At 33.6% G+C, this 26,135-nt stretch overlaps 2 protein-coding genes across 3 annotated transcripts; both read right to left on the minus strand.

Moving 5' to 3' along the window:
* Positions 1-766: 766 nt before the first annotated feature.
* On the minus strand, positions 767-8,112 carry LOC128155514 (dopamine beta-hydroxylase-like). Its single transcript, XM_052817260.1, has 12 exons — positions 7,652-8,112; positions 5,247-5,393; positions 4,277-4,447; positions 3,818-3,901; positions 3,400-3,579; positions 3,067-3,169; positions 2,671-2,837; positions 2,298-2,480; positions 1,525-1,584; positions 1,216-1,343; positions 981-1,119; positions 767-887 (listed from the first exon to the last, which is right to left on the minus strand). Exons 1-12 carry the CDS (start codon positions 8,045-8,047, stop codon positions 792-794), a joined length of 1,854 nt encoding a protein of 617 aa, XP_052673220.1. The 5' UTR covers positions 8,048-8,112; the 3' UTR covers positions 767-791.
* Positions 8,113-11,880: 3,768 nt separating this feature from the next.
* LOC128155517 (dual specificity mitogen-activated protein kinase kinase 7-like) lies at positions 11,881-25,921 on the minus strand. Of its 2 annotated transcripts, XM_052817270.1 has the most exons (14): positions 25,713-25,921; positions 23,327-23,416; positions 22,123-22,234; positions 21,628-21,694; positions 21,422-21,535; positions 19,805-19,924; positions 16,464-16,571; positions 16,215-16,266; positions 15,950-16,077; positions 15,472-15,552; positions 14,987-15,129; positions 14,539-14,584; positions 14,104-14,203; positions 11,881-13,648 (listed from the first exon to the last, which is right to left on the minus strand). In XM_052817270.1, the coding sequence occupies exons 1-13, from the start codon at positions 25,888-25,890 to the stop codon at positions 14,108-14,110; spliced, it is 1,335 nt and encodes a 444-aa protein (XP_052673230.1). In that variant the 5' UTR covers positions 25,891-25,921; the 3' UTR covers positions 11,881-13,648; positions 14,104-14,107. The 2 variants fall into 2 exon arrangements, with proteins under 2 accessions (XP_052673230.1, XP_052673232.1); XM_052817272.1 differs by lacking the exon at positions 23,327-23,416 and having other exon boundaries at positions 25,713-25,920.
* Between the last annotated feature and the right edge of the window lie 214 nt (positions 25,922-26,135).

Here is a 26,135-nt window from a genome sequence, read left to right on the forward strand (position 1 = left end):
TATCTTTTTGTCTTAAAAAAAACTACCACTTTATCGGAATCTTTACAAAAATTACGGTATAAATGTACCTCTAACATATCCCCATCAATGTTTGGTCGGAAAAGCATTACATTGTTATGTTCAAACTTGACTGGTCCCTCCTGCAATATCTTGAATACAATTAGTTAGGATTTATTGTTTCATAAAGATGACGTAGGCTTTTTTACAAAGACTTCCAAGATGATTTTTTATGATGTAAAATTAGAAATTAATGTCCGATCAATAAGCAAAAAACCTGGAAACACGCATAGGCACCTGACGTTATAAGATATAAATATACCTTTTACCCACGTGTATTATATTGGGTAAGAAGGTATATTTTTGATCGAGATGAGAAAAATATATAAAGTCAGATGCCTGTGGAAACTCTAGTTGTTTATCTTGGCCTATTTACGATAACTTTTTTTTTTGGTTATATTAAAAACGGAACCGCTGTATATGCTATTTTGGATCTCTTTGGTAGTACTGAAAGTTTTAAAACTTTATTGAATCCTTTTTAACAGTTAAAGGATTGATATTCCTCGACCAGATTTGAATTTCAATGATACATGTAACAATGCTTTGTGTGATGTGTATATCAATTTGACAGAAATATTGTGTGGATAATTTTGTAGTTTATTGCCTGGCGTGGCATTTCGATATCCCAGTACCATTAATTAATTAGTTGCTGATTCGGAAAGTCATTACGTTGTACATATACATGAAGAGTAAACAAAAGAACACAAGCAAACGTAAACGATTTTATTACATTGTTATGGAATAACCCAGGGTATATCTTTGACACAGCCAGTACTCGCGGATTTGCGTGGGAGGAGAATTCTAGGAACAGATTTGGTGCTCCAGTAGCCCTGGGGAGAAACAAAAATTCCGATTTATAACAACGCTCTAATGTGACTAAGTATGAAAACTACGACTGGTCCAAGATTTTATAACCCCCTCACCGGAAATCGGACTCCACTCGATGTGTTACATTGCATAGAGATGGGAGCGTGTTGGTAGAGCTTCTGCAGTGACGCAACTTTGGAGGGAGTCCAGTCCACAGATTGGTATCTCTCCGCGACATCATCTGAATTCTGTGTTCTGGGCAATAAAAATAATATCAAGTTTTACCAGTTTATATGAATAACACGTCAGAATGTGAGAATATTGCGGTACATCGGACTTGGTGTTACTCACGCGTTCGCTAGCTGGAAGAAGCGATGTAGAGAGTGGTCCGCCACGGAGCTCTTACAGACCTCTAGCTGACAGCGAGGGTAGTAGTGTACATAGTTCACACACATCTCCTCCCGTATGGAGAAGCCACCCTGTAATGTACGTATATGGAAGCTATAACCAGTTTAATTGCAAGCATTTGAGAACTATTACATGTATATAGGTCCAATAATTATTTGAAGAATTACAAAATGACTATGCAAACGAGTATTTAGCATCTAATTATTATTACATGTATATATAATTCAAAAAGCAAACAGAGCTAAATGTTACCAGTGTTATCGATGATCTATTAGCGGTGCTGTCCACACAAGACGTCAAAAGGGCATCACCCTGCAACAAAGTATACCTGATTATATCCATGCTATCCATGTGTCAAATCGGAAAGTAAACTGACATGTATTAGTTACGTCAGTTTTAAGACAGACGAGTTTAGAAATGAATATCCTAATTACAGTTGTCGTAAACCAGAAAAGGAACGTGTACTACAACAAAATAGCCATGACCTCGACCAGTAAGGTTTAACCTTGACCTCTATTGACCTAATATTTTGAACATAATTGATTATATCTTTTTTTTAAATATGCATTTGTTTATGCATCTTTCACAATTCTTATGAAACAAAACGAGCAAAAAGAACAAAAAAAACAACGCTCAGCAATATATATACTCCTGGGTCATGGAGTATCAAATATTGGTAATCAGATAATGGAGTAAATTTAAGGAGAATAACTTATATGTTGTACGAACCTATATGGTTTATGCAATAAAAAATGTTAGATTCGGAGTAATTGTAATGATAAAAACGCCGTGATTGGTTTTGAAGATCAGTTGTGACTAATAAAACTCTATGTGAATCTAAGGTCCGTAACACAAACAAATTGATAGATCTCTTGGCTGCTGATGGCAAAGTAATGAAAAGTTATTCACCTATTAATAGTATTATATATAGTATCTAAAGCAGACACAGCAATTAACTACAAGATATTTGATTTTAATGAACATTATGGAAACATGTATTGAGCAAATAGAAATAACTGTTATACTGGAAGCACGTGCACGTGGCGAGGAAGGGTCCTGATTTCCTGGAAGTGTGGACTGTAATGGTTATCTCTGTTGAGTTCCGGAAGCTCGATCCCGGCCCGGAAGTGTTTTGTGAAGACTTTTTTCCCGGTCAGGTGAGTATGGAGCTGGGAAGCGTAAATTCGGATCCCACTCGGAGGCAAGGCCTAAAAGACAATGCGTGCATGTACATATGTAGCATGGATCCAGGAAAAAAAACTAAGATCCATCTGATGCATTTAACCTTTTAACCTTTGTTTTAATAGTATAAAATCTACCCGACTCCCCCGGTCATTTCTTTTGAAAAGTCGTAGCAATAACAATAAAAAAAATCATATTTTCTCGATATTGACTTACTATGCTGGTACACTCTGGAATGCAATATCCCGGAAGTGTGAATGCGTTCTGGCCCGGGGGTATCGCCATTTTATTGGTGTACTCCAGCCCTAACTCCATGATCCCCGAGTCGTAAGGCCGCAAGTGTCTGGTCACACGAAACCGTATCCCCGACGAATCCTTCACTCCTGTTATTAGAGCGCACTGATTCATTGTTAGAAATTGCTTTGGTTTTATCAATTTCAAAAAAACTATTCCCAAATGATGCTTATTTTGGAATATTCTTTGGAGCGAATTACGAAACACGGAAACCTGAACTTTATGTATACGATAATCCTAGATTAATTTGATTGATTTTCGGTTTATGCAAAATATTTATATCGTAATGCCATTCTTGTGCTTCCTGGTATACATTACCTGTTTTCAGTTTTGGGTTGTTGAGATGGACCTCCAGAAGAACGTAACGTGATAAATGCGGACCACCAATAGCTGTCCCCGCCTCGTTAGGTAGATATATGGCCTTCATGGTTGTAGATGTGGGTGGAAATTACAATATCACTATTCAACTTTCAATATTTGATAGACAATAATAATTCTTCATTTCTCCTTTTTTATCCCCATCTTGCAATGATTGAAATCAAATACATGTAACACTTGTACGTAAACTTAACTTTTAATATTTATACTTGACAATATCTTTTTGGTTTCAGTAAATAATTGTTATTTTAGAAGAATAGTCTAAAGCTGTACCGATGCGCCCATTGCCCAGGCACCGATAACTTCCCGACACGCCTCTAGTTCAGGAGATTTGCCCTCAGCCATGCCCGGGCCGTTGTAAGACGTCACTTTTACCAGAGGGTCCACTTGGCAATGAAACACTTCAATGTGGTGAACAAATTCTTCGTTTCCTTTCGTTATTACCCCTTCATACTGCAACGATTAAAATCAAAACTCTAGAAAGTGAAACCCGGGTTGTTTTTCTCTCTCCAATTTTTATGTTTAGGAACTCTTTTGCTTCCATACCAACTGCTTTCTAGTATCAATAATACAGTCTCTACAAAATTCAAATTTCTTTATGAAATGCTTACTTACTTAATTCTGTTTTTATTTTTAACATTTAAATTATATTATCATTATTCACTTTTTTTTTATTTTTAAAAAATCTGACCTGAATGATATGGTTTTTGGTGGGGAGTTGTGGGAGCTGGGTGACATACCACCAATACGTTGTGTCTCGGGCCGGAATGGTTATCTGTGGAATACAATTATTTCATCTAACCGATGATTTTTTTCCAAGTCTAAATATAATTTAATAATGTACACTAATATAATTTACAGCGCAAATTACGCGAGATGAAACATTTTCAGGAGTATTAGGAGTTACCATCCTGACATTGGCTAAATGCCTTTCTGAATTATTAATATTGAAAAGAAAGGTTTTATAAATACAAACCAATAATGATTACATAATCATATTGGGACACATAAAAAATTAAAGTGATGAATGGTGTATTAGAGATCATTTCAAATAATTTTTAAGCGATTTTCAGACAAATATGTTTTTATTACCAACTGGGAATACATTACTGGAATACGTGACATTTCTAACGAAAAACAAGAACCTTACGTTTGGGTTCAAGATGTCAAAGGACCAGGTATCTGGGGGGATGTCTGGCTGTGGTAGGTCGGGCTTCAGCAGCTGGACCCTCTGTAGACCAACTTTGACGGAGGACGGTAACTGTTGTCCAGGCTGTAGAGGCCCCTGCGTTACAGCAAATATCACGTGTGTGGTGCCTGTCTAAAGAAGAGGAAAGAGAGTTCCGAATATCGCAGCCTGTGATTTTCTCCTTGCCTCTCTTTACTTCCAAATGTTGCGAAACATATATTTTAGAAGAAAAAGGAATGCAGCATCTGGGTTCGAAATACTAGAAATTATTAATATCTTAGCATGTGTTTTTTTTTACTGAAGTGAACGACTTTATATTTAAATATATACATTTTCCAGTGTCTTTAATTGTACGTCTGTGATAACACTACAAATCGATTTGTAATGTATAGACCAATACATTTCATCAAAAGTTATTTTAATATAAATCGTACAAATGCTGGAAATTATAAAAATATAAGTAATAAGAAATCATTCTTTGAATATTATGAGGTGATCAAATACGGTCGATCGTGATCAAATCTATCATCGTTCACCTTATAATACTCGAAGAAAGATTCCCTGTTCCCTAATTATACTAAATTAAAAAAGGAAGTCCAGTTAACAAAAAAAAAATATGTTTATGTTCATGCATTCAAATGTGCTATTCTCATAAAATTAAAGTTAAAATAAAAGCTGATATCTTGCAATAAGGACTCTTTGGAATTGCTAAGCTTTTAGATTTGTTTTGTAATTTGGTGGCCATGACTCCTAATTTACGTTAAAAAAAGCTGTTTAAAACGTCGTGTAAATCACAAGGAGGTGACGCGATGTTCTTTTTTTAATTCACGGACACTTATTGGTGTACATAATTGATTGTATTCCAGAAGAGGTCATGACTTTGGGACTGGAAAACAAAAGGAGTGTTTGATGAAGATTTATTTGTACTCACATCAATGGCGTAATCCATGGGATCGCACGTGTCAAATCGTCTGTGAAATCTCGCCAGCAATTTGTTGTTTCTCCATTCACCACTGGTTAATGCATAGTTTTGTCGAAAATCCATCCGTAAAATTCCATTTTTGTCAGTCCAGCAGTCCTGGTGATAGAAAAAAAGGATGAAATCGAATACTGCATTATTTGTTTCGTCTAATTTTGACAAACAAATAACTTTTAAACTGCTTTGTTTTAGATCTATAATTTAAAAAAAAGAATTTAAAACATAATATGCTTTATTCTACAACTGTTTCGACCTATTTATAATTATATTAGTAAAATGAAGTTCAATTATAGGATGATTGCGCTTTATTTTTTTTTTTCGTGTGGGTTATATTTTTTTTAAAATGTTTAATTTTGTTTTGTTAGCATGTTTTTTTTCTTTTCTTTTCTTTTTTGTTTGGTAATTGTAATTGTTTTTGGTTTTATTGTTTTCTTTTTTTGGGGGGGGGGGGGGGCGGTCACCATAACCTTAATTTGGAAAGTTGTCTACAGAGGATTCGGGTGTTGTGCGGCCAAAATTTTACGGAACTGATTCGTGCTATTTCTGTGGACAATAAATATTCTACACAGTTCATTTTTAATGAAAATGAAATATCAAGTGTCAGATTTACACCTCATTTATAAATCTAAGATATGAATGAAGAACTACTACGGATACGTAATGGCACTGATATTCTCCGAGCCTGCTGACCAATTCATCGACAATTTTTAAAAGTTCTTACAAGATTATATATATATATTTTTTTTTTGAAAAGGGTAAATATTTGAGGATAATGAGTAAGGTTGGTTCTTTAAGTGCGATGCCATTCCCACAGTTACTGTGTGTATATACAATGTACAGATCATTTTCAGCTTACCATTACCCAACTGGAAACAGGTATAGGCCTAATATTATGTGAAAAAAATGTATATGAACAATTATCAAAATTACTACATCCAATAACAGATTTTGTAAAATTTACGATAAACTTGTGACAATCAAAGAAATGATTATTTAACTGTTTGAATACTTGTGAGCAGTCCTGTACAATGACATTGGATTCTTGAACTGGATGAAATACGTTACTTTTTGTGCTTAAGCCATGGACAATTTGTATGGTAGTCCTAGTAGTGGCTACATGCAAAAACGTAGGACTTTTTATTTGTTCAATACAATTTACAGAAATTTATTTGAAATAGGTTTTAAAACCCCACACAAAACAACATTTAAATAACAGTTAAAACCATGTTTTTGTATGATTAACACACCTCTTAAGATCGCATATTTTAGAAAGTACATGAATATATACAGACTCAGAAATCATATGCATGAGTAAAGATGCGCAAAAGTGCTGTGTTTACTTTTGGGTGATGAAAACATACATATGAATCCATAGAAAACAACGAATCACTGTTCATGAATTCGATGATGAATTTTGTAAGTTCAAATAAGTACTTTATATCAAAATAAAACGTATCTGTGTTCTTTTATTTTAAGAACATTATTTTGCATGGCAACCATTTGTTGTATTTGAAGAAAAAAGTATAAGCTTTATATTATTTTGGATTCGCTTAATGATTAAGGAATATATATCATGTCATATCAAATTCTATGTTTAAAAGTGTCGCAGCGTAATTTTAAAAATTGACCCCCACCCCCCCCCCCCCAACCCCCCTTCCAGTTTGATTTTCCGTCTCTGGATTCTTTTTTTTCTATTTACGAATTATTTTGTAAAAGATTACAAGTTTTAGTTTCATGAACCACGACAAACGAATATCGAACAATATCAATTAAATAAGTTGAAACATCATATTTTCCCCATTGTCTTATATTTTAACAATTTTTGTTTCATCATTATGCATATGCAATGTAAAAATATCATTTTAGCATGTATGGAACATTTGAATGCGCCCAGAACCCGCTGAATGGATACCAAATGTGCCAGGTTCTCTTAATCCTTTCGAGTCGATCTAAGACTAACTCGACTGTCAAATATATTAATAGAAATTATCGTTAAATTATAATAAGTTTTCTTCTTTTGTTCAAAGCAAGTTTTAGATTATAAAGGAAGAGCAACAGCTCTTTATTTGATTACTAGTACTCTTGCAACCATAAAGTGTATCAGACTTCTACAGGTACATGTACGTCACATGCAGTTAATGAGTTATTGCTAGGACTAAGAACAACTAAAAACAACGCCACAGAAAAAACCGACGAAACATTTTTTACAAGGAAGTCCTGGTTGGAAAAGATTCTTTTTTTACCTTAATTTCGTCCAGAAAACAATAAAACATGCTCTGGTGAAAATTAGCTATGGATGTGCATTTTCTCGAGACCCCCCCCCCCCCATTTCTGACCCCCTTAGATATAATCCTTACCTTTAAGTTAACTTTGCCAAAATGGGTCCCTAAGACCGCCAAATCTGCCCCTGTCACGTCGCCGTAGTCGGAGAACCCAAACATCAGACCCTGGCCAGGCAAGACCGTGGCGCTCAGTTCGAAGTAAATTCTGGCCATGTTGTAGTCTATCCCCCATCTTAAAACCAAGTTCGTGTTCACATCGAGTTCGACTTTGTATTTGAAAATTTCCAGCGAGGTGCCAGTTTGGGCAAAGAAGACCAGCAGTGTTATCGAGACAGAAGAAAAGGTCGCCATTGAACTAAATGAGAGAGATGGAGGGGGTCCTGGTTTTATACCGAGTGACAGAACGCACTTAAAATTAGTTATTGATCCCACAGTTAATCCTATATTAGAATTTAAGATAATGCAGTTCATCTATTGGACTTATCACCTCACTGATTGTTCTGCCAAGTCTCTTTCGTGTACCAGTGAACAACATATTAGATTAAGTTTTCATTTAATATCAATTAAAAAGAACACATTGTGGCGATTGCATGAATATTTTTCGATTTCCACTCTCTTCTGTAGTGAGACGTGTTGGCATTAAAATCTCAAATATCAAAAATGGTTTTTATTGCAGACACTTGATCGGAAACGCAACCTGAACATGTATAGGATTTTTACGTTTTTGACGCTTTTACTGCAGGGATTTCACAGTTTTAACCGCTACTTCAGGAAATCTCTGTTTAGCGCTTTAGAAATATTACAGACAGGTGGCGTGTACAAAAAAAATTTGAATATGTATCGAGCATTTTATCATTATTTCTTTATTAAGAATAGAAATTTAGAACTTGTTTCTGATCCTTTTGATTAATCAATAAAATATGTTCAAAACAATAGAAATTTAACATCTCTGAATATATATTTACAGACGAAGGGTGGGCGTTAAAGACCCTGTAAAAATCGTGCGAACTTCAAAGAGATTCTTATAAAATTATTAAATCTATATACTTCAACAATTTTGGATGAAAACTTGGACATCCATCTACTGTACGCAAATGTCTCACCCAAAATACTGTATCGCAGAAGGATTCATTCCTTCAAACCGAAGCAATGTAAAACATTCGCTCTAAATTGTGGCATGCGGGGAGGTGCACTGATCAAATCTTCAGTCTCTCTGTGATTTTATAGATAAAACATTGCATACGATACTAATCATTGAAAACGCAGTCTTTTCCATGTATTTCTTTCTGTAGTCGCAGCAAATCAGTGATAGAGACTCGATATGGTTATGCTAGTATTTGATGTGGTTTATGAAGAGCAATGATGTACGAGATGAAATATTCAAAGTTTGACATTTCCACCAAAATTCAATAAGTTAATGGTATTTGACAGCTTAATCAGTCGAATAGCTCGGAGACCTAATGGAGCGTGTTCATAAATTCTTTTAGGATTCAGAACGGAGCCACCTTTTTGCCTCCCACAAAGTGAAGCATAATGTAAATGGATGTATTCAGTACCCCGACCATTAATCATAGTGTTGTACGGGTAATTGACAAGTCTTTCATAATGCACTCGTCCGTTTGGTTTGTTTTTGTACGCCAGCTTTTAATTCAATTTTTTACTCGTGTACAATTTATCAAATACAATTTAGTTTTTTTCTTTTTAAGTTCGTTTAATAATGTGAGTTCGAGTTTGCCAGCAGACCATGCATACCATTATAAACCCTTAAAACTGACCGATGCAAACAAAGAATGGACACATGATCTTTTAGATTACATCATCATCATTATCATCAATAATAAATGCATACTTTAATACCTAAAACATTGGATAAATGAAAGAGAGAAAATCAGATCGCATTATCAACTCCATGCGGAAAACTGATAGAAGAGGGGGGGGGGGGGTAGTAAAATGACAGATTACTATAATTTTTGCGTCCATTAAGAACGATTTCTGATATAATACGTGGGATTAATATTTAATCGAATTTTTGTTGTTCTCCAAGTAATCCTTTAATTGACGGCGAGAAGTCGATACTATATCACTATATTCTATGTTGATACAAGACAAACCGACATTGAATCTTGTTCTCATTCTCAGAAACCGTGTCGGCAACACATAATGCTGTATCAGATGAGACAGCCTCGTAAAACTAAGAATTAATTATCAGGAAATTGAATTGGGGGAGGTTTTATTTATCACTATTAACCAGCGATAGAAAGGTATCCGGTTTATTCACAAGCGATCTGATTGATAATAAACAAACAGATCGCAATGCAAATAGATAAGCAACGATATCGTTGCATATATTTACGTTACACATGGCAACGAAAATCATTCATCATTGTCAATAAGTAACCCCCTCTTTTGTTGCTCTCTCTCTCTCTCTCCTCTCTCTCTCTCTCTCAGCGCCGAAAAGCGGACACGAACAATGATCAAAATCGATCAAAATTATCTTAATATGTCCAAAGATGATTCCACCGAGCTGATGCCCAAGAACAATTAATAAAATTACCGAACAGGTGCGTGCTAGCACTCGAGAAGGAAGCATACTCCACATCAAAGATAGATGGCGCTATTCACAGGACTTCGTGTTTGTTCAACGACAGGAATAGTTATAAGGAGGAGAATAAAAGACGAGTCTGACCATCTGGAAGAAAGGACGCATTCCCCGACGAAATCCGGAAATTCTCAAAGAAAAATATCAATGCGAGTTGGACATTCAGTTAACTACATATCTAGATGATCACGCGAGCTAAAGAAATTTATATTATATGTAATTTAGATTTATTCTATGACTTCTACTGTAAAGGAGTACATTTTCATGCAGTCTATATTTTACACTTTAGATGTATATTTTCGCGAATTGAATAGTTATTTAGCCCTTTCAAGATTTTCGATTGAATTCTTTTGTAATAAAATACAATCAAAAAGGGAGACTTCAAACATTAACAACGAAAATAAAAATTAAAAAAAAACCAGAAACCGCGAAATCAAAAAAAATTCTGTAGAATTCAATAAACGTTTGCTTTATAACCATTTTTCAAAATAGATTTCAAAGTCATGCAAATAGCACGAAGAGAAAATTTACAATAAATTTACGATGGGTAAAAATCAGTTCTTTTTTATCATTAAATTTCAACCTCTAAATTCTCTCGCTTTTCTAACCACACCACGGTACAATTTCATGTTTACAATTCAAGCCAAACTCAACAGCCATAACAATGTACATGAGCAAACTACCTATCTAAAGGCAGTCGAGGCAGACTTTCTAAATGTTTATTTCCACACTAAGGGAGGCATGTGTCCTCTTAGAAAGAAAATAGGCGACATTGCTGACATGGGCGACATTGCTGACATAGCGATAGTACTAGCTTTACTTACTATCAAATACACATAAATACCTGTATTATGAAAATGTACCATAATTTCATCCAGCTAAATGTACATACCTAATTTTTCCGATTGAATTTTATTTTAAAACCCCCAAACTTCATAAATTTCTGCAGATTAAAAAAAACCGAACTAATCCCCACAGTGTTCATTTCATACTCCTTTGAGTAACTAAAACGAAATATCTCAATACTTAACCGATTCAATATTGATTTTACAATCATGGTATCCACATTATTTAAGATACATGTATACTGGTATATATTTTTCGTTAATATTGATAACAATCAATGTAGAATTATGTGGACCCTATTGCGGACAATTGCTTGTCCGTATACATCATGGATCTTTCTCATTTTAAAACTACAAACCCCTTTTGATACTTTTCTGAATCACAGGGGTCCCTGCTGAGGTATTTTGTTTATTTCTATGTGTAAGCAAACATATTAATTTCAAAATTTCTTCAAATTCTATCGTGTTTTGCATAACTTTATCAAATATTGACTCTCCATTCCGATAGTGGTCCCTGCTGGTCATTGTTAAAAATCCAACTTGAAACACGTTTGTTCTAGTAAGCTTTCATATATCAATTTTTTCAAATCTTTGCCGCAATACATTTGTTCGTACATGTGTATTCCCATTGCTCCTCCTCTCATAGGTTACTGAATAATCAAACAGGTGTTATTGTATGAAATAACATTATAATTCTAGAGCAATTATAAACCGTAACTTCCATTTACTTCAAAAGAATTTTTTCTTGACATAGCTGCATGTAAAAATGAAATGATGACAGCACCTACACTACCGCAAATGTTGACAAAAAAGGTCATGAACCACAGGCTGTGGTTGCTAAAAATCAACAAAAACAGTCCTAGTTTGTAATGTTTTATTCTGTCAGCTGTTGTCAGCCTCTGAACACAGTAACAACACAATCACACTGCCTCTCAAAAGGAAATCATCACTGCTCAACAAATGCATCCCAATTAACATCATTTGGTACAGACATGTACTTTTTTTTTAATGAGTATGAAGTGTCTGCTACAGAAACCATTTCTGACTGCACAGTATTTGTTTGGTACAGAATGTAATGACATTTGTGTACAGGGTCACCAACAGACCAACAAACCAGTTCTTGTCAGAATGAGTAAACCATGAAAATCAGTAAATTGGCCATTACCGATAAACAAAATGACACAATCATAGCCTGAATGAACAATTTTTCTTTCTTTTAAAGTGTAATTTGTTTATAATCTGTAAATTTGTTAAGTTATAAACAAAAAGAAGGGAAATGATGTGAGGATTGATTTTTTATAACTACTGTATGTTCTTGAAAACTAAGTCTTAAATTTATATTTATTTTGTTTAAGGCAACCAAGTTCATCTGAAAATACCGTAATACAAATAACAGTTGACCAAAACTCTGAATTTTATAATGCACTGGACTACAATACAATTCATAATAAAAAATTTCATATAAGGTAAAGAGATGTGAATTCTATCAACCAGATCAAATTTGAATGGAAAAGTATACATGGTGTATGTAGTCTTATAAATTACAGCCAGATTGTACATGCAGAAAGCATTTACTTGATGTACCACTTAACCAGGGTCTGTGACAGAGAGAGTAATAAACAGTTGAAGAAAAAATTATCTCCTATCCATACGATTTGATGACTAGAGAAAAAAATATAACATTTCATTCAGAACTGTTCTATTACTTGATAAACAATGGATAAAAATGTGACCTAAAAGATTTGGTTTAGTTATTAATTAAAACTATCTTTGATAGTATTATAAATACAGGTACATTGCAACACCTTAATAACATATATACTGTACATAATAAATATATCAATAAGCACTAACTGTTTCTGTGTGTGAGATTCAGTCAACAGCCACACGCACGAAGTACCAAGTTCTGTGAACAGACCAATGTAACACAAAATGGAATGCTGTCGCTGTAAGCTAGTGAGTCTTAGAGGGATCCCTGAACCAAGAAACAACAATGTACTGACGTAACACGTCACCAGTACTGTATCTTGGTATCAAAGGAAAAACATTAACATAGGGCATCTATAGTACATGTAAGTGAATTAGAATATAGACATGTTTCATTCTTTGGTGACTCAAATCCACAAATAAGTAATGCACTAGCATCCAACAGTCTAGCAAAATCAAAATAATTGGCTGTTGTACATTGTTATATATAATGTACTAAATAAACAATACACAGTTATCTCAATACTAAGATGCCTTATTTCATTGGCAAGGAAAACACAGAAATAAATGCACTTGTATATGCTCGAGACAGAAGGGCCTGATGGCTTGAGATAGGAGCTAACTTAACTTTAACACAGATTCTATAGTATGTTCAACTCAATTGTAAGTAGCAGAGGAAATTCAGACACATCTCAGTGACATGTCGATTGACGATAGGTTAAATCATCCATGGCAACAAAAGCTAAACACGCTGCTTTATCTTCTTCAAAAATCCACACGGAACTGGCTCTGCTTGTTGTCATGGAGATAAATGATTGACATCAATGAGAACTGGGTCACCGATGCTCAACTTTCTATATCCTCCGTTATGACCAGCATATCAGGCGAATATCATAATAAAACCAAATCTACTTCGTTGAACTGAAAAAACAAAACAAAACCAAAACATAAAGGTATTAGGGTTACCGGGTACTGTGGTTTCATTAATTTTCGTGGGTATCAATTTTCGTGGATTTTCGGAAAACCACAGTTTCAAGGATACGTAATTTCGTGGCCAATGATCCTATCAATACAAAATGTTAATTGAAATTGAACTTCAATGAACATTTAATTTCGTGGATCAACTTAACAACGAAATCCACGAAAATTGGTATTCAACGAATATTGATGAAACCACAGTATATAGTAATGTGTTCTGAAAATATCTAATGCTTCAAAAAATTCTTAACGGTACTCATTTTCACGAAAATCTAACCAATCATCTCTAGATTTAGTGCTTTACATACAATAATATTATGCTGGAATGAAAAAATTAGGACAGTAATGAATATGTTGGTTGTGTACTGTACTCGATTTTATATTGTGTTCTTTCTCACCTCATCATGAACTATAGCATGCCATTATCTCCGACATTTCACCAAACCACCTGGCAACATCCACTCTTTCCACTTCATACTTCTTTATAAACTGATGCTCCTGTTAAAAATGTAAAATGACAACAGTTATAACATCTGTATCAGTCAAATTATTTTCATTAAGGAAAGTAACAAATTATTTGTTTTTTTATTAACAACCAATCTGATTTTACATATGATTACAGTGCCACATCATTACTTCTTCATAACTTGATGAAACAGCAGTTATACACTATAAATACATGTTTGTTCCAATCATAATCACTAATCAAACTGCAATTTGTCCAGTGACACTTACTTACAAATGCATACTCTTACCAACTTATGGTATATAATAATAATATTACCGGTAATATAAACTAATACATGAATGACAAAGAAAAGCTGTATACTTACAAGTAGTTTTCTGTACTTTGGACGTTTTTTGTAATCTTTTGTTAAACTACAATGAGAAAGCAGTGTTTCAGAAATATGTTTAGCAGTGGTAAAATAATCTATATGAAACTTTAACTGTATTTTCTATTAAAATATTTATGCATCACTTTGCAAAGGATACAAAAGTTAAAAAAGGAAAGACAACTTCTGTTACCATAGCAATTATCTTGGTCAAAATTTCATGCGTTTATCCATACATAACGTAAACTTTCTCTTTTAAATAACAATTACACAAGAGGCGAGTTCAGAGCGAGCAGTTCTGAGCAATCGCCAAAATTTCTTATACCCCAACACAAATTTTGACAAGCGACTGTGAGCGCTCGCTCTGTTGAACTCGCCTAAGATAGAAGAATTCTTTCAGAAGAGGAAAACCCCACAGTATACTATGTAAATGAATGCAATAACTAACCAATCTCTGATAAATGAACACAACTCATGCGAGTAAGCCGGGCCAGGAGTCAGTAGTGGAGGGTCGTCTTGTAGAACCTTGGTTAGGACCTCAAAGTCGGTCTTACAGTCCTTGTATGGAAACTCCCCCGTGGCAAGCTCAACCTGCAAAACCATAGAATTTCAAGACATGCAGGCAACAATTCACTTACCCATACCATAGCATTTACACTCACATATTACTTCACTTCCATACCTGTAGTCTGGAATTCATTAAAGTATTAAAACCATGCAAGTCAAGGTCAGTACTTTTACATGAAAAAGTAAATGCTACCCATATTATTTTAAATAGAGTTTTGTATTTTAAAACATACATCTATTCTGTTCCTTGACTTTTATACCCAGACTCTGACATACATGAAAAAAAAAAGGCCACGCGCAATGGTACCGCTTTTCGATTCATCTCTGGAGGTTAGCATGTATGACTCTATTCCTAAAGTATCTTACCAGTGTGATTCCCAGACTCCACACATCTGCTCTGATGTCATAATCGGGTCGCTGTGGGTCAGGGGGGTCTATTCTCTCAGGCTAAAATCAAAAGAAAAATCAGTTTTCATTTTCCCAAGTAATAAAAACATACAGAGCCACTGTTGATAAAGTGTTAGAAAATATTTGGTTTAATAAACTAAATTAAGCAGAGATAAAGCAATTTCTTCCTAGAGTCAACTGTACTTCTGTACAACTACAACTGTACAGAATCCAAGTAATATGCACATCTCTGACATATGTACAATTGATCTGCAAAACAACAACTTCCTATATAGAAAACTATAGGAGGATTTAACCATACAATAAGGGAACCCTTTTGGTAGCCGCTTGTATGCCATTTTTACTAATTCAATAACCAGATTTTTCCTTTGGTTCCTTTCAAAAACCCAGTTAAAAACTGATTATTGGTAAAAGATGACAGGTTAGATTTACTGACCGCCATGTACGCTGCACATCCGGCACTTCTAGTCTTGGCCTTGGAGTCGACCAGTCGTCCACTGATGCCAAAGTCACACAGCTTGACCGTGCCATTCTGATCCAGCAATATGTTGGAGGGCTTCACATCTAGCAGAGTACAAAGTTCAACAAGTTAATCAGTAATTCATCAGTTCTATAATATTGAATGCACTCATAGATGTATATGTGCTGATATACTGCGGGATGAACCAATTAAATTCACACAAACTTTAGGTTCACAGTACCTCTATGAATGACTCCATGTCTCTCCTTTAGATAGTCCAAAGCCCTCACAATCTGTAAAGAGTACAGACATATTAAAGTTACAAGTTTTTATTGGTCTCTCATTACACACACACAAGAATCAAACCATTTCAAAATTCAGTTTGCATTTCATTATTTCCATTAATCTACAAATTAATTTTTTTCAATATTGATACTACATGTATTAAAACAATAAAATTAAAAACAACAATGAATTCAGGTTCACTCACAGCTACAGCCATCTTCCCAAGAATCTTCTCTGGAATGGGCAGTCTAGTTCTCTTTAACAGCTTGTCTAGGCATGTAGACATCAACTCCATACAAATCCATACCTCACTCTGCAATCACGAGTCAAGGTAATACACTGTATATTCTACATGTATTAGCAAACTACAATAATTTACACATAACATTCAGCTGATCTTAACGACTATTGGTACTTTGCGGAACGGAACGGAACGGAACCAGTTAAGAGGCCCCAAAAGGGGAAACAATATTTTTTTTAAACGTCATTATTTCAATTTAACTTATCGTAAATGGAAGATTGTTTTACAAATTTTGCTGTTTTAATGAACTGTGTATTACATAAAATATGCTACTCATTGCTCTATAAGTCAATACACGCTTCTTTCCCGAGAAAACCTAAAGTCACTAGTTGTTTTATGATGTTTGATTGACACTGTAAATATAAAGTTGAGGTTTAAACCAAACTCAATTAATCTGTGTGTGTAAAGTCGATGAAAATTACTTAAGTAATCTTTCTTCTGAATAGATTTCTTCTGGTTCCGTTCCGCAAAATACCATTACCCGTGTGGATATTGGTATTTAACGGAACGGAACGGAATCTTTCAAATTTTTTAAATAAAGGAAAACATCATAACAACTACTAGCTGTTTGTTTATTTCTATGTTCTTTTTAGATAAATGAAGCAAATCATTTCATCAATTCAAACATCTTGCATATGTGCATATCACTCCTGTGTTGTGTACAGCTATAACTTTGATTTCATCTATGATACTACATTACTTACCCGGATGATATTACTAGTTTGTTCATCAAGCTAGCAATAACGCAATGTGTATCCCATATAACGTAGAATTCTAAAATATAACGAGCACATTCGCAAGGAAAAAGTTTAATATTCATCACTTACCTTCCGTCTGAACAATTTTCTTCTGGTTCCGTTCCGTTCCGCAAAATACCATTACCCGTGTGGATATTGGTATTTAACGGAACGGAACGGAATCTTTCAAACTTTTTAAATAATGGAAAATATCATAATTACTACTCACCGTTCCTTGAATTTTTTATCAGGTTCTTTAAAGATGAATGAGTCTATCAATCAAATCAATTCAGTCATCTTGTGTATTTGCTGATTATTAATTTCAGCGTTTGTGTGCGTGTGCTGCATACAACAACAACTCTGTTTTCATTTTTTTTTTATCAATTTCATATCATTGTCACGGCAGAACTAACTAGTTGGTTAATTAAGCTAGCAAAAACACAATGCTTATATCAAGTAGAATTCATATTATACCAATATCATTCGCAGCGCAGGGATAAAATCGATAAAAATACTTGATAGTCTTATTTGAAATAAATTTGAATGAATGATGATATAACAAATGTTGTTACCATACTTATAAATAATTTTCTTCTGGTTCCGTTCCGTTCCGCAAAATACCATTACCCGTGTGGATATTGGTATTTAACGGAACGGAACGGAACCGTTAAAAAATTTTGAAATATAAAATATATCATAACAACTACTAGCTGTTTGTTTATTTCTATGTTATTTTGAGATAAATGAAGCAAACCAACAAATCATTTCATCAATTCAAAATTTTTAAACAGTTCCGTTCCGTTCCGTTAAATACCAATATCCACACGGGTAATGGTATTTTGCGGAACGGAACGGAACCAGAAGTAAATTGTTTATAAGTATGGTAACAACATTTGTTATATCATCATTCATTCAAATTTATTTCAAATAAGACTATCAAGTATTTTTATCGATATTATCCCTGCGCTGCAAATGATCTTGGTATAATATGAATTCTACTTGATATAAGCATTATGTTTTTGCTAGCTTAATTAACCAACTAGTTAGTTCTGCCGTGACAATGATATGAAATTGATAAAAAAAAAACCCAAAACAGAGTTGTTGTTGTATGCAGCACACGCACACAAACGCTGAAATTAATAATCAGCAAATACACAAGATGACTGAATTGATTTGATTGATAGACTCATTCATTCATCTTTAAAGAACCTGATAAAAAATTCAAGAAACGGTGAGTAGTTGTTATGATATTTTCCATTATATTTAAAAAGTTTGAAAGATTCCGTTCCGTTCCATTAAATACCAATATCCACACGGGTAATGGTATTTTGCGGAACGGAACGGAACCAGAAGAAAATTGTTCAGACGGAAGGTAAGTGATGAATATTAAACTTTTTCCTTGCGAATGTGCTCGTTATATTTTAGAATTCTACGTAATATGGGATACACATTGCGTTATTGCTAGCTTGATGAACAAACTAGTAATATCATCCGTGTAAGTAATGTAGTATCATAGATGAAATCAAAGTTATAGCTGTACAGTGACAACACAGGAGTGATATGCACATATGCAAGATGTTTGAATTGATGAAATGATTTGCTTTATTTATCTCAAAAGAACATAGAAATAAACAAACAGCTAGTAGTTGTTATGATGTTTTCCTTTATTTAAAAAGTTTGAAAGATTCTGTTCCGTTCCGTTAAATACCAATATCCACACGGGTAATGGTATTTTGCGGAACGGAAGTTTAAACCTCAACTTTATATTTACAGTGTCAATCAAACATCATAAAACAACTAGTGACTTTAGGTTTTCTCGGGAAAGAAGCGTGTATTGACTTATAGAGCAATGAGTAGCATATTTTATGTATTACACAGTTCATTAAAACAGCAAAATTTGTAAAACAATCTTCCATTTACGATAAGTTAAATTGAAATAATGACGTTTAAAAAAAATATTGTTTCCCCTTTTGGGGCCTCTTAACTGGTTCCGTTCCATTCCGTTCCGTTCCGCAAAGTACCAATAGCCATCTTAACAAAAGCTAGCTTGCTTTTTGAACTGCTTCAATTCTAAGTGGGAAGCATATGTTTAAACCACAGGGATTCAGTGGTGCACAGGGCATAAGAAATACACAGTACATGGTTAATACACAAGACATAGGTGAAACCAAAGACTTGGGTTATAAACATATCCATGTAACAAACAGGACTTGGGTAATACACCAAATTTTGGTAAAACTAAAAACCTGGGTATGACATAGTTAAACACTGAACATGTGTACATGTAATATACAGAGCTTGGGTAAAACCAAAGACTTGAGTAAAACCTAAAACTTGGATAACAAACAGGGCTTGAAAAATTGGTGTAATACACAGGATATGGGTAATTCACAAGACTTGGCTTATACACAGGACTTGGGTAATATGAGGTATAGGCTAAAACACAGACATTGGGTTATATACAAGCCCTGGGCAATACACAGGACTTGGGTAAGACATGGAACTTACTGGTGTGATAAATGTTCCAATGCACTGCACAATGTATGGGTAATCATGGCATTTTAATACAACATCCAGATCCATTATTATTCTCTTGTTTTCTTCTTTGTTTCCAGATCTTCTCATTTGCTGCAATAAAACATGAATGAATAAACATCTACATGCAACAAATAAGTTACCAAAACCTGATTATATGAAGCCAGCTGGTCTGCTACTCTACCACTCACGTAATCAGTAGAATATCAGCTGGTCTGCTACTCTACCTCTCACATAATCAGTAGAATATCAGCTAGCTGTTATGTTACTCTACCACTCACATAATCAGTAGAATATCAGCTGTTATGTTACTCTACCACTCACATAATCAGTAAAATATCAGCTGTTATGTTAATCTACCACTCACATAATCAGTAAAATATCAGCTGCATGTTCTGCTACTCTATCACTCACATACTGTAGATTGGCAAATAATCACGATGGTTTTAATTTCACAATATTCGCGATTCATCATTTTCCCGCAAAATTAAACCCATCGTGAATACATTGTACTACCATTAGTTTCAAAAAATGTTTTAATGCTTATATTCTGATCATTTGATTTTCTAGCAGGGTGGAATTAAAATCATAGCTATTGGTACTTAATTAGAAATGGTGAAATTTTAACACCGTAGAATTAAAACGACTTACAGTAACCAGTATCATCTGTTCTGACAATCTACCATTCATATTATCAGTAGAACATCAGCTGTTCTGCTACTCTACCACTCACATAATCAGTAGAACATCAGCTGTCATGTTACTCTACCACTCATATAACCGGTAGAATATCAGTTGTTCTGATAATCTACCACTAACATATTTCAATTTCAATTTCAATTTCTTTATTAACCAATTAAGGGCCCTCAAGGGGCAACATGAAGACTGTTGACATACAACATCCAATGAACATAAAACATTCAATAAACATATACAAGAGGGAAAGAGCTGGATGATTTGAAGAACTATGACAGACATGAACAATAAAATAGTATATATGTTTATATATATGTATAATTATGTATGTTTCCATACATTCAATATAATGTCTTCTATATATTTATGTTAAACACCAAACATAAATATGTCAAGATACAAATGCACATACAAATTTGAAATAGTTTATCATATGATTGAAAAATAAAAAACCAATATTTGAATAGGAAATACAAATTAAGGCAATGCCTTTTGTAAAAATTTACCAACAGAGTTTAATATATCTAATTCTTCACAGTTTAGAATCCAAAATAATTTTTGTTTATCTTCTAAACTAGTAAAATGTTTTGCTTTAGATGAAATTAAATCAAACAGTTCCTCTCTTTCTTTTGTAAATTTGCTGCATTGGATAAGAAAATGTTCTTCATCTTCAATTTTATTAAGTGTACAATTTTTGCATATTCTTTCTGTTCTAGGTGTGTTATCATATCTGCCCGATTCAATAAAAAGTCTATGCGCTGATATCCGCAGTCTACAGATTGGCTTTCTGATTTCAATCGGACTGACTTCACCTACATCTATTACATTGTAAAGGAACATGTCCATTCATCAGTAACTATTAATAACAAATTAAATATTAGAGTACACCCTGACCTTGACTGCCATCAGGTGATTGGTTGGTTTGTGCCTCATTTTAATGACCTGCCCACATGTTCCATGTCCTAGTTCTCCTAATGGTTCCATGTCATTAATATCTGTGTTATGTTTCTGTAACAAATACAATGAAGTTTGATACAGATTATCAAAATACTAAATGATCAATAGTAAATAATTTACAGGAACCCTGGCCTTGATCCTACCGTTTTATTTAGAGTTAATATCCCAGTCATCTTCATGATCTCCTTGTATTTCTGTTCTATATCCGCGCTGTAAAACATTTGTAAATCTTATCAAAATAGTTTTATACAGCTAAACAATGATTCAAAAGACAGTTTGAAAACAATCAATGCCCTAAACATGTACATGTGTATATGGAAGGAAAGGGCTAGGCCTTTTCTAACAGAATTAAAACAGAGCAAGTTTTTCGTTTTCAACTTGTAAACTAGACTTCCTGTTGGGTTAGCATCCCCCTCCCACAATGTTCAACTTTGCTTCAGATGCCAGAGAAAATACAAATAACAACCTTGTATCTCTAACCAATGTATTTTCTGCTGTACATCTTCCATATTATTATACTAAAGTAACTGACATATACTTGACAACTTTAAACACTGAATCTCAAAATGGGCTATAAAGGTTATGTTGGGTTTCCATTGATTGTTTAGGATGAGTTTCTCCAGTGCTATTAGTATTACCTGTCTGGCTGCCTGGACCGGCTACCTGGCTCCAGACTTATCCCTCCTGGTCTGCGGCGGCCAGAAGAGGGCGCTGAACTCGACCTAGATGTTGCAGGAAAGTCTCCTCCAACTGTAACATAAAAACAAAACATTCCATTATTAAGTTTTTGAAATTACAATAGATAATTTACACTGGATTTTCAATATATCATATTTAAGCTATGAAACATTTCAAAATGCAAATTATGCAATCCTCAATATAAAATCTCAATAATATGAATTTTGAGGGATTATTATTTTTCCAGCATGCACATTCCAAATTGAATATATAATCATTCACAAAAATATCTTACAACTGATTATATCTAATTATTATATAACCCCTCCACCTTTCACCCTCAATCAATTTGATATATATATATATATACATGTATATATTTAGCCACTTAGAGATATAAACAAGTATCTAAAATGCTAATATTTATTATAGGTTCAAACTTGTACCCGTAGTCAACTTAATTGGAAATGACTCTAATAGTGAGACAGTAGTAAGTAATGTGTATTGTAGATTCCTTATTTCATGCCAATACTTCGCTCTGTGATTCGCTCTGTGATTCCACTGTTTTCAATCAAATTGTGAGAATTTAATACCATGAAAGCTGATCTTATAACTCACAATATTACACAGATATTTCCTCAACCTTTAATTAAGAATTTACAGTATATAACTATATAATCTATCCCAGCAAAACCAGGTTTATGTGTTAAAAATCAGTAAATATTAGTGCAATGAGGGTACAAATTTATGATGATTGATCCAATAAAGTCAACTTGAAAGAGCTATAATGTTTCTGGTTTCATCATTTCTAACAAAAGAATAATATTTGACTAACAAACTACAGGTGGTAGACCTGTAATCTTTTATTTTATAATAAAGGAGATAATCTAAAGTAGGGAAATAACTGTTCTGTTACACAAACTGTACATGTATTTCTATTCAAATATTAATTAAGTTACTGATAAAGAGCATTTTCTGGCAAATTTTGCTAAGAGTTTCTGGCAAATTTTGCAAAGAGTTTGTGCACTATTATCAAAAAAGGGAAAAAAAGTTGAATAAGATTACAGAGGGGGTTTGCATTGTCTACAATGTGTATTTATTTGAGCAGTGTATATCTCAAGTTAATGGTTAGTAATTATACTGAATAAACTGTAAGTTAAATACACAGGTTGGTTGTGACATTCCCTCTCTCATGCTCAAGACTTTCTGATGTGCCTCTTTGAAAGACACTTTGTGGATCACCTTCATTTAAACCTAAAAATCGATGAATTTCAGGATTAAAAAAACAAATCAAAAATAGCATAAACAAAAACAAAACAAAACAAATTAATAAGTAAGAAATAAAAAAAGCATAACCAGTTAACTTTTGATTATAAAACCAACAAATAAAATAAAATGTTAATGAAACAAAAAATTAACATTGAATCACAAAGAAGCTGCAAACAAAACTTCATGAATTACAAAATCAATTTCTGTAGATCTCTGTGTTGTGGTGGATTTAAAGGGGCATGGCCACGATTTGGTGAAAAATTATTTTTTCAGTTTTAATTTTTACAATGCTTCAGAAAGGCATTTTTAATAGGCAACCGAAATTTGAGTGTCATTTGTTAAGTTATAAGTGTGTTACATAACTTGAAATTCTTCGCTATGTAAACAAAGCGTTTGTTTACATTTTGAACGTTGAAGTAATAATTCCAGTTTTAAAACTAAAACGAATGTGTAAAACGTTAGAAACTGCTTACTTATGCCTAAATAAATAAAAAGATAGACAAATAAACTGGAAAAAGGGTTTTTACTGGTATTTTGAACCTATGTAAACAAAAACAGGGCATGAGCCTTGTTTACATGATAGAGAATTGTGAGCCCCGTATCTTGCTTATAACTCTGCGAATGACTCTCAAATTTTATTTTATCATAAAAAATACATTTCTAAAGCATTGTAAATAATAAAAACATAAAAATAGATTTGACCATAATCGTGACCATGCCCCTTTAAGCGGAAAATTGTCAAATTTTGAGCTTGACAAACATTTATGAATTTTCTAGTGTGGATATACATGTAATACAGATATTTGATTTGATATGCACTTATAACATGGAGTACACTTGCAGATTCATACCAAAAATTTGGTATATGATCAAATGCAAAAACTGAGTGATGTTTGGGGTCTATTTCAAGTTTGAAAGAGACTGAAGTAATAGACTGTAATACTTAATGGTAAATATGAGATAAATCCACATTTTTGGCATTGCCACTCAGTCACATTTAGTTGAATACACTGCTTGTAAACATGTGTACACATATACATGTAGCTGTATTTACAGAGGGGGGAGGGGGGTGGGGGGGGGGGGGGTGGGTGGGTGGTTCAGATTAAGGGGACTGGATGGTCAACAAATTAACCATTAATAGATCTGCCTTAAACTTTGACATATAATTTTTATGGTCATAAACTATCATTTAGTATAGAAAAAATCCAATTATCTTAGCTTTGAAAATTAATCATTTTTCTATATCTTCATACGGAACTCTTCTTCTTAGTGAGATTAATATACTATAGATGGCGACAACCATTGAGCCCTCTTAAATATTCACCAATGACACTTTGTTAAGGAAGCCTCAATTTCCTGTTTAACTAATTGACTTATTTTTGTTTAATGCAATTTTGTTTACTGTTGTATAACAGTTTGCAGTAAATTTTGATTTTTTTTCTGATACATAGATCAGGATAAAGTTTGTTGCTAAATCAACAATCTATAATATAACACTTCGTGCAATGCCCCAACAAAAAAACTTCGGTTTGTGTCCAATATGTTACAAAACATTGTATATATATGCAAATAAGATTCATGCATATTGTACTTTTGGATTGGCCATACAACCATGTATATTTGGGAGTATTTTTCAAAATGGTAATGACATGTGTCAGTTAGAAATAGTATAATTTTTAAATGCCTAAAGTTTTAAGTGTTTAAAATCTGTACCCTTGCAAACCCCCTTGAATCTCTACTGAGCTGTCTGGTATCCAGAGTTAGATTCAGTCTGACTTGTGATCTTTTCCTTTACAAATGTAAAGTTTGCCCTTTATGAATAGACATGTGTAAAATCTTGGGTCTTATTATTAAAAAACTAAAGATGGCTAATAAGAGCGGTATTTGTTAATTGCCTATAATTTCTTGATTTTTTAATTTTCGGTATTTTCAAAATCACAAGAAAAGCAATTTTTAAAATCCAATACAAAAATGGGTATGGAATTTGTATTTCAAAAGGTATAGTAACGCGCAGTCTGGTTTAAACTCACGGTTTTTTTTTTCTAAAAATCTCATTGTTGTTAAATTTTAACAACACTGCTGATGTGATTTACGTTATTTTGCAAGTTTAACCATGTCAATGACATATCTCTCTTCTCTGTTTATTTATAAAACCACTACTATTTTGACAACAAAACCAGTTAAAACCAAATTTATCCCGAGACACTGGTCTTTACTAATGTCTAACACAATGAAACAGAAAACAAAACTGTAGAATGACAATTGACAATAACAAACTTACATGCTCTGGGTTTACGGGGACTTGTATGTCCCGGTTCAGGCTTAAATGGCCTGGGGAATACCAAATCATTATTGGGCACTAAGTGTCGCTGTCTGTCATTGTCTCTCGACTTGTTTTCAACCTTTAATCGTCTTTCCAAATCATTTATCCTTTGGTTCAACGACGATGAAGTAGACATTTTTTATCACATGACATTAAATCCATGTCACTGAAAAGCTTGTTTTGGAAGTATCATAAAGCGGGATTTACAAAATCATTAGCCTATAGTCATGACGTACACTCCATAACGTTAGATGTATATTTCCTTACTTTCCTGATTTTCAGATTTATTTAAATCGAAAGTAAATTGTATTATCCATCACTGTAACTCAAAGAAAAAACTTCTTATTGATAAAAAAGACAGCTATTGTATGTTCTGCAGTA

The sequence above is a fragment of the Crassostrea angulata genome, chromosome 7 (genome assembly GCF_025612915.1).
Source record: "Crassostrea angulata isolate pt1a10 chromosome 7, ASM2561291v2, whole genome shotgun sequence".
NCBI classification, from domain to species: domain Eukaryota; kingdom Metazoa; phylum Mollusca; class Bivalvia; order Ostreida; family Ostreidae; genus Magallana; species Magallana angulata.

Excerpts from the sequence above, each read along its gene's own strand:
- LOC128155514 (XM_052817260.1), bottom strand. The coding sequence starts at position 8,047 with ATGAACTGCATTATCTTAAATTCTAATATAGGATTAACTGTGGGATCA. Across the intron at positions 5,394-7,651 it reads TTGGCAAAGTTAACTTAAAG|GACTGCTGGACTGACAAAAA; the intron begins GTAAGGATTATA and ends TTCTATCACCAG. Across the intron at positions 888-980 it reads CGAGTGGAGTCCGATTTCCG|GGCTACTGGAGCACCAAATC; the intron begins GTGAGGGGGTTA and ends GTTTCTCCCCAG.
- LOC128155517 (XM_052817270.1), bottom strand. The coding sequence starts at position 25,890 with ATGTCTACTTCATCGTCGTTGAACCAAAGGATAAATGATTTGGAAAGA. Across the intron at positions 16,078-16,214 it reads ACATGGAGTCATTCATAGAG|ATGTGAAGCCCTCCAACATA; the intron begins GTACTGTGAACC and ends GTACTCTGCTAG. Across the intron at positions 15,130-15,471 it reads GGAGTCTGGGAATCACACTG|GTTGAGCTTGCCACGGGGGA; the intron begins GTAAGATACTTT and ends ATGGTTTTGCAG.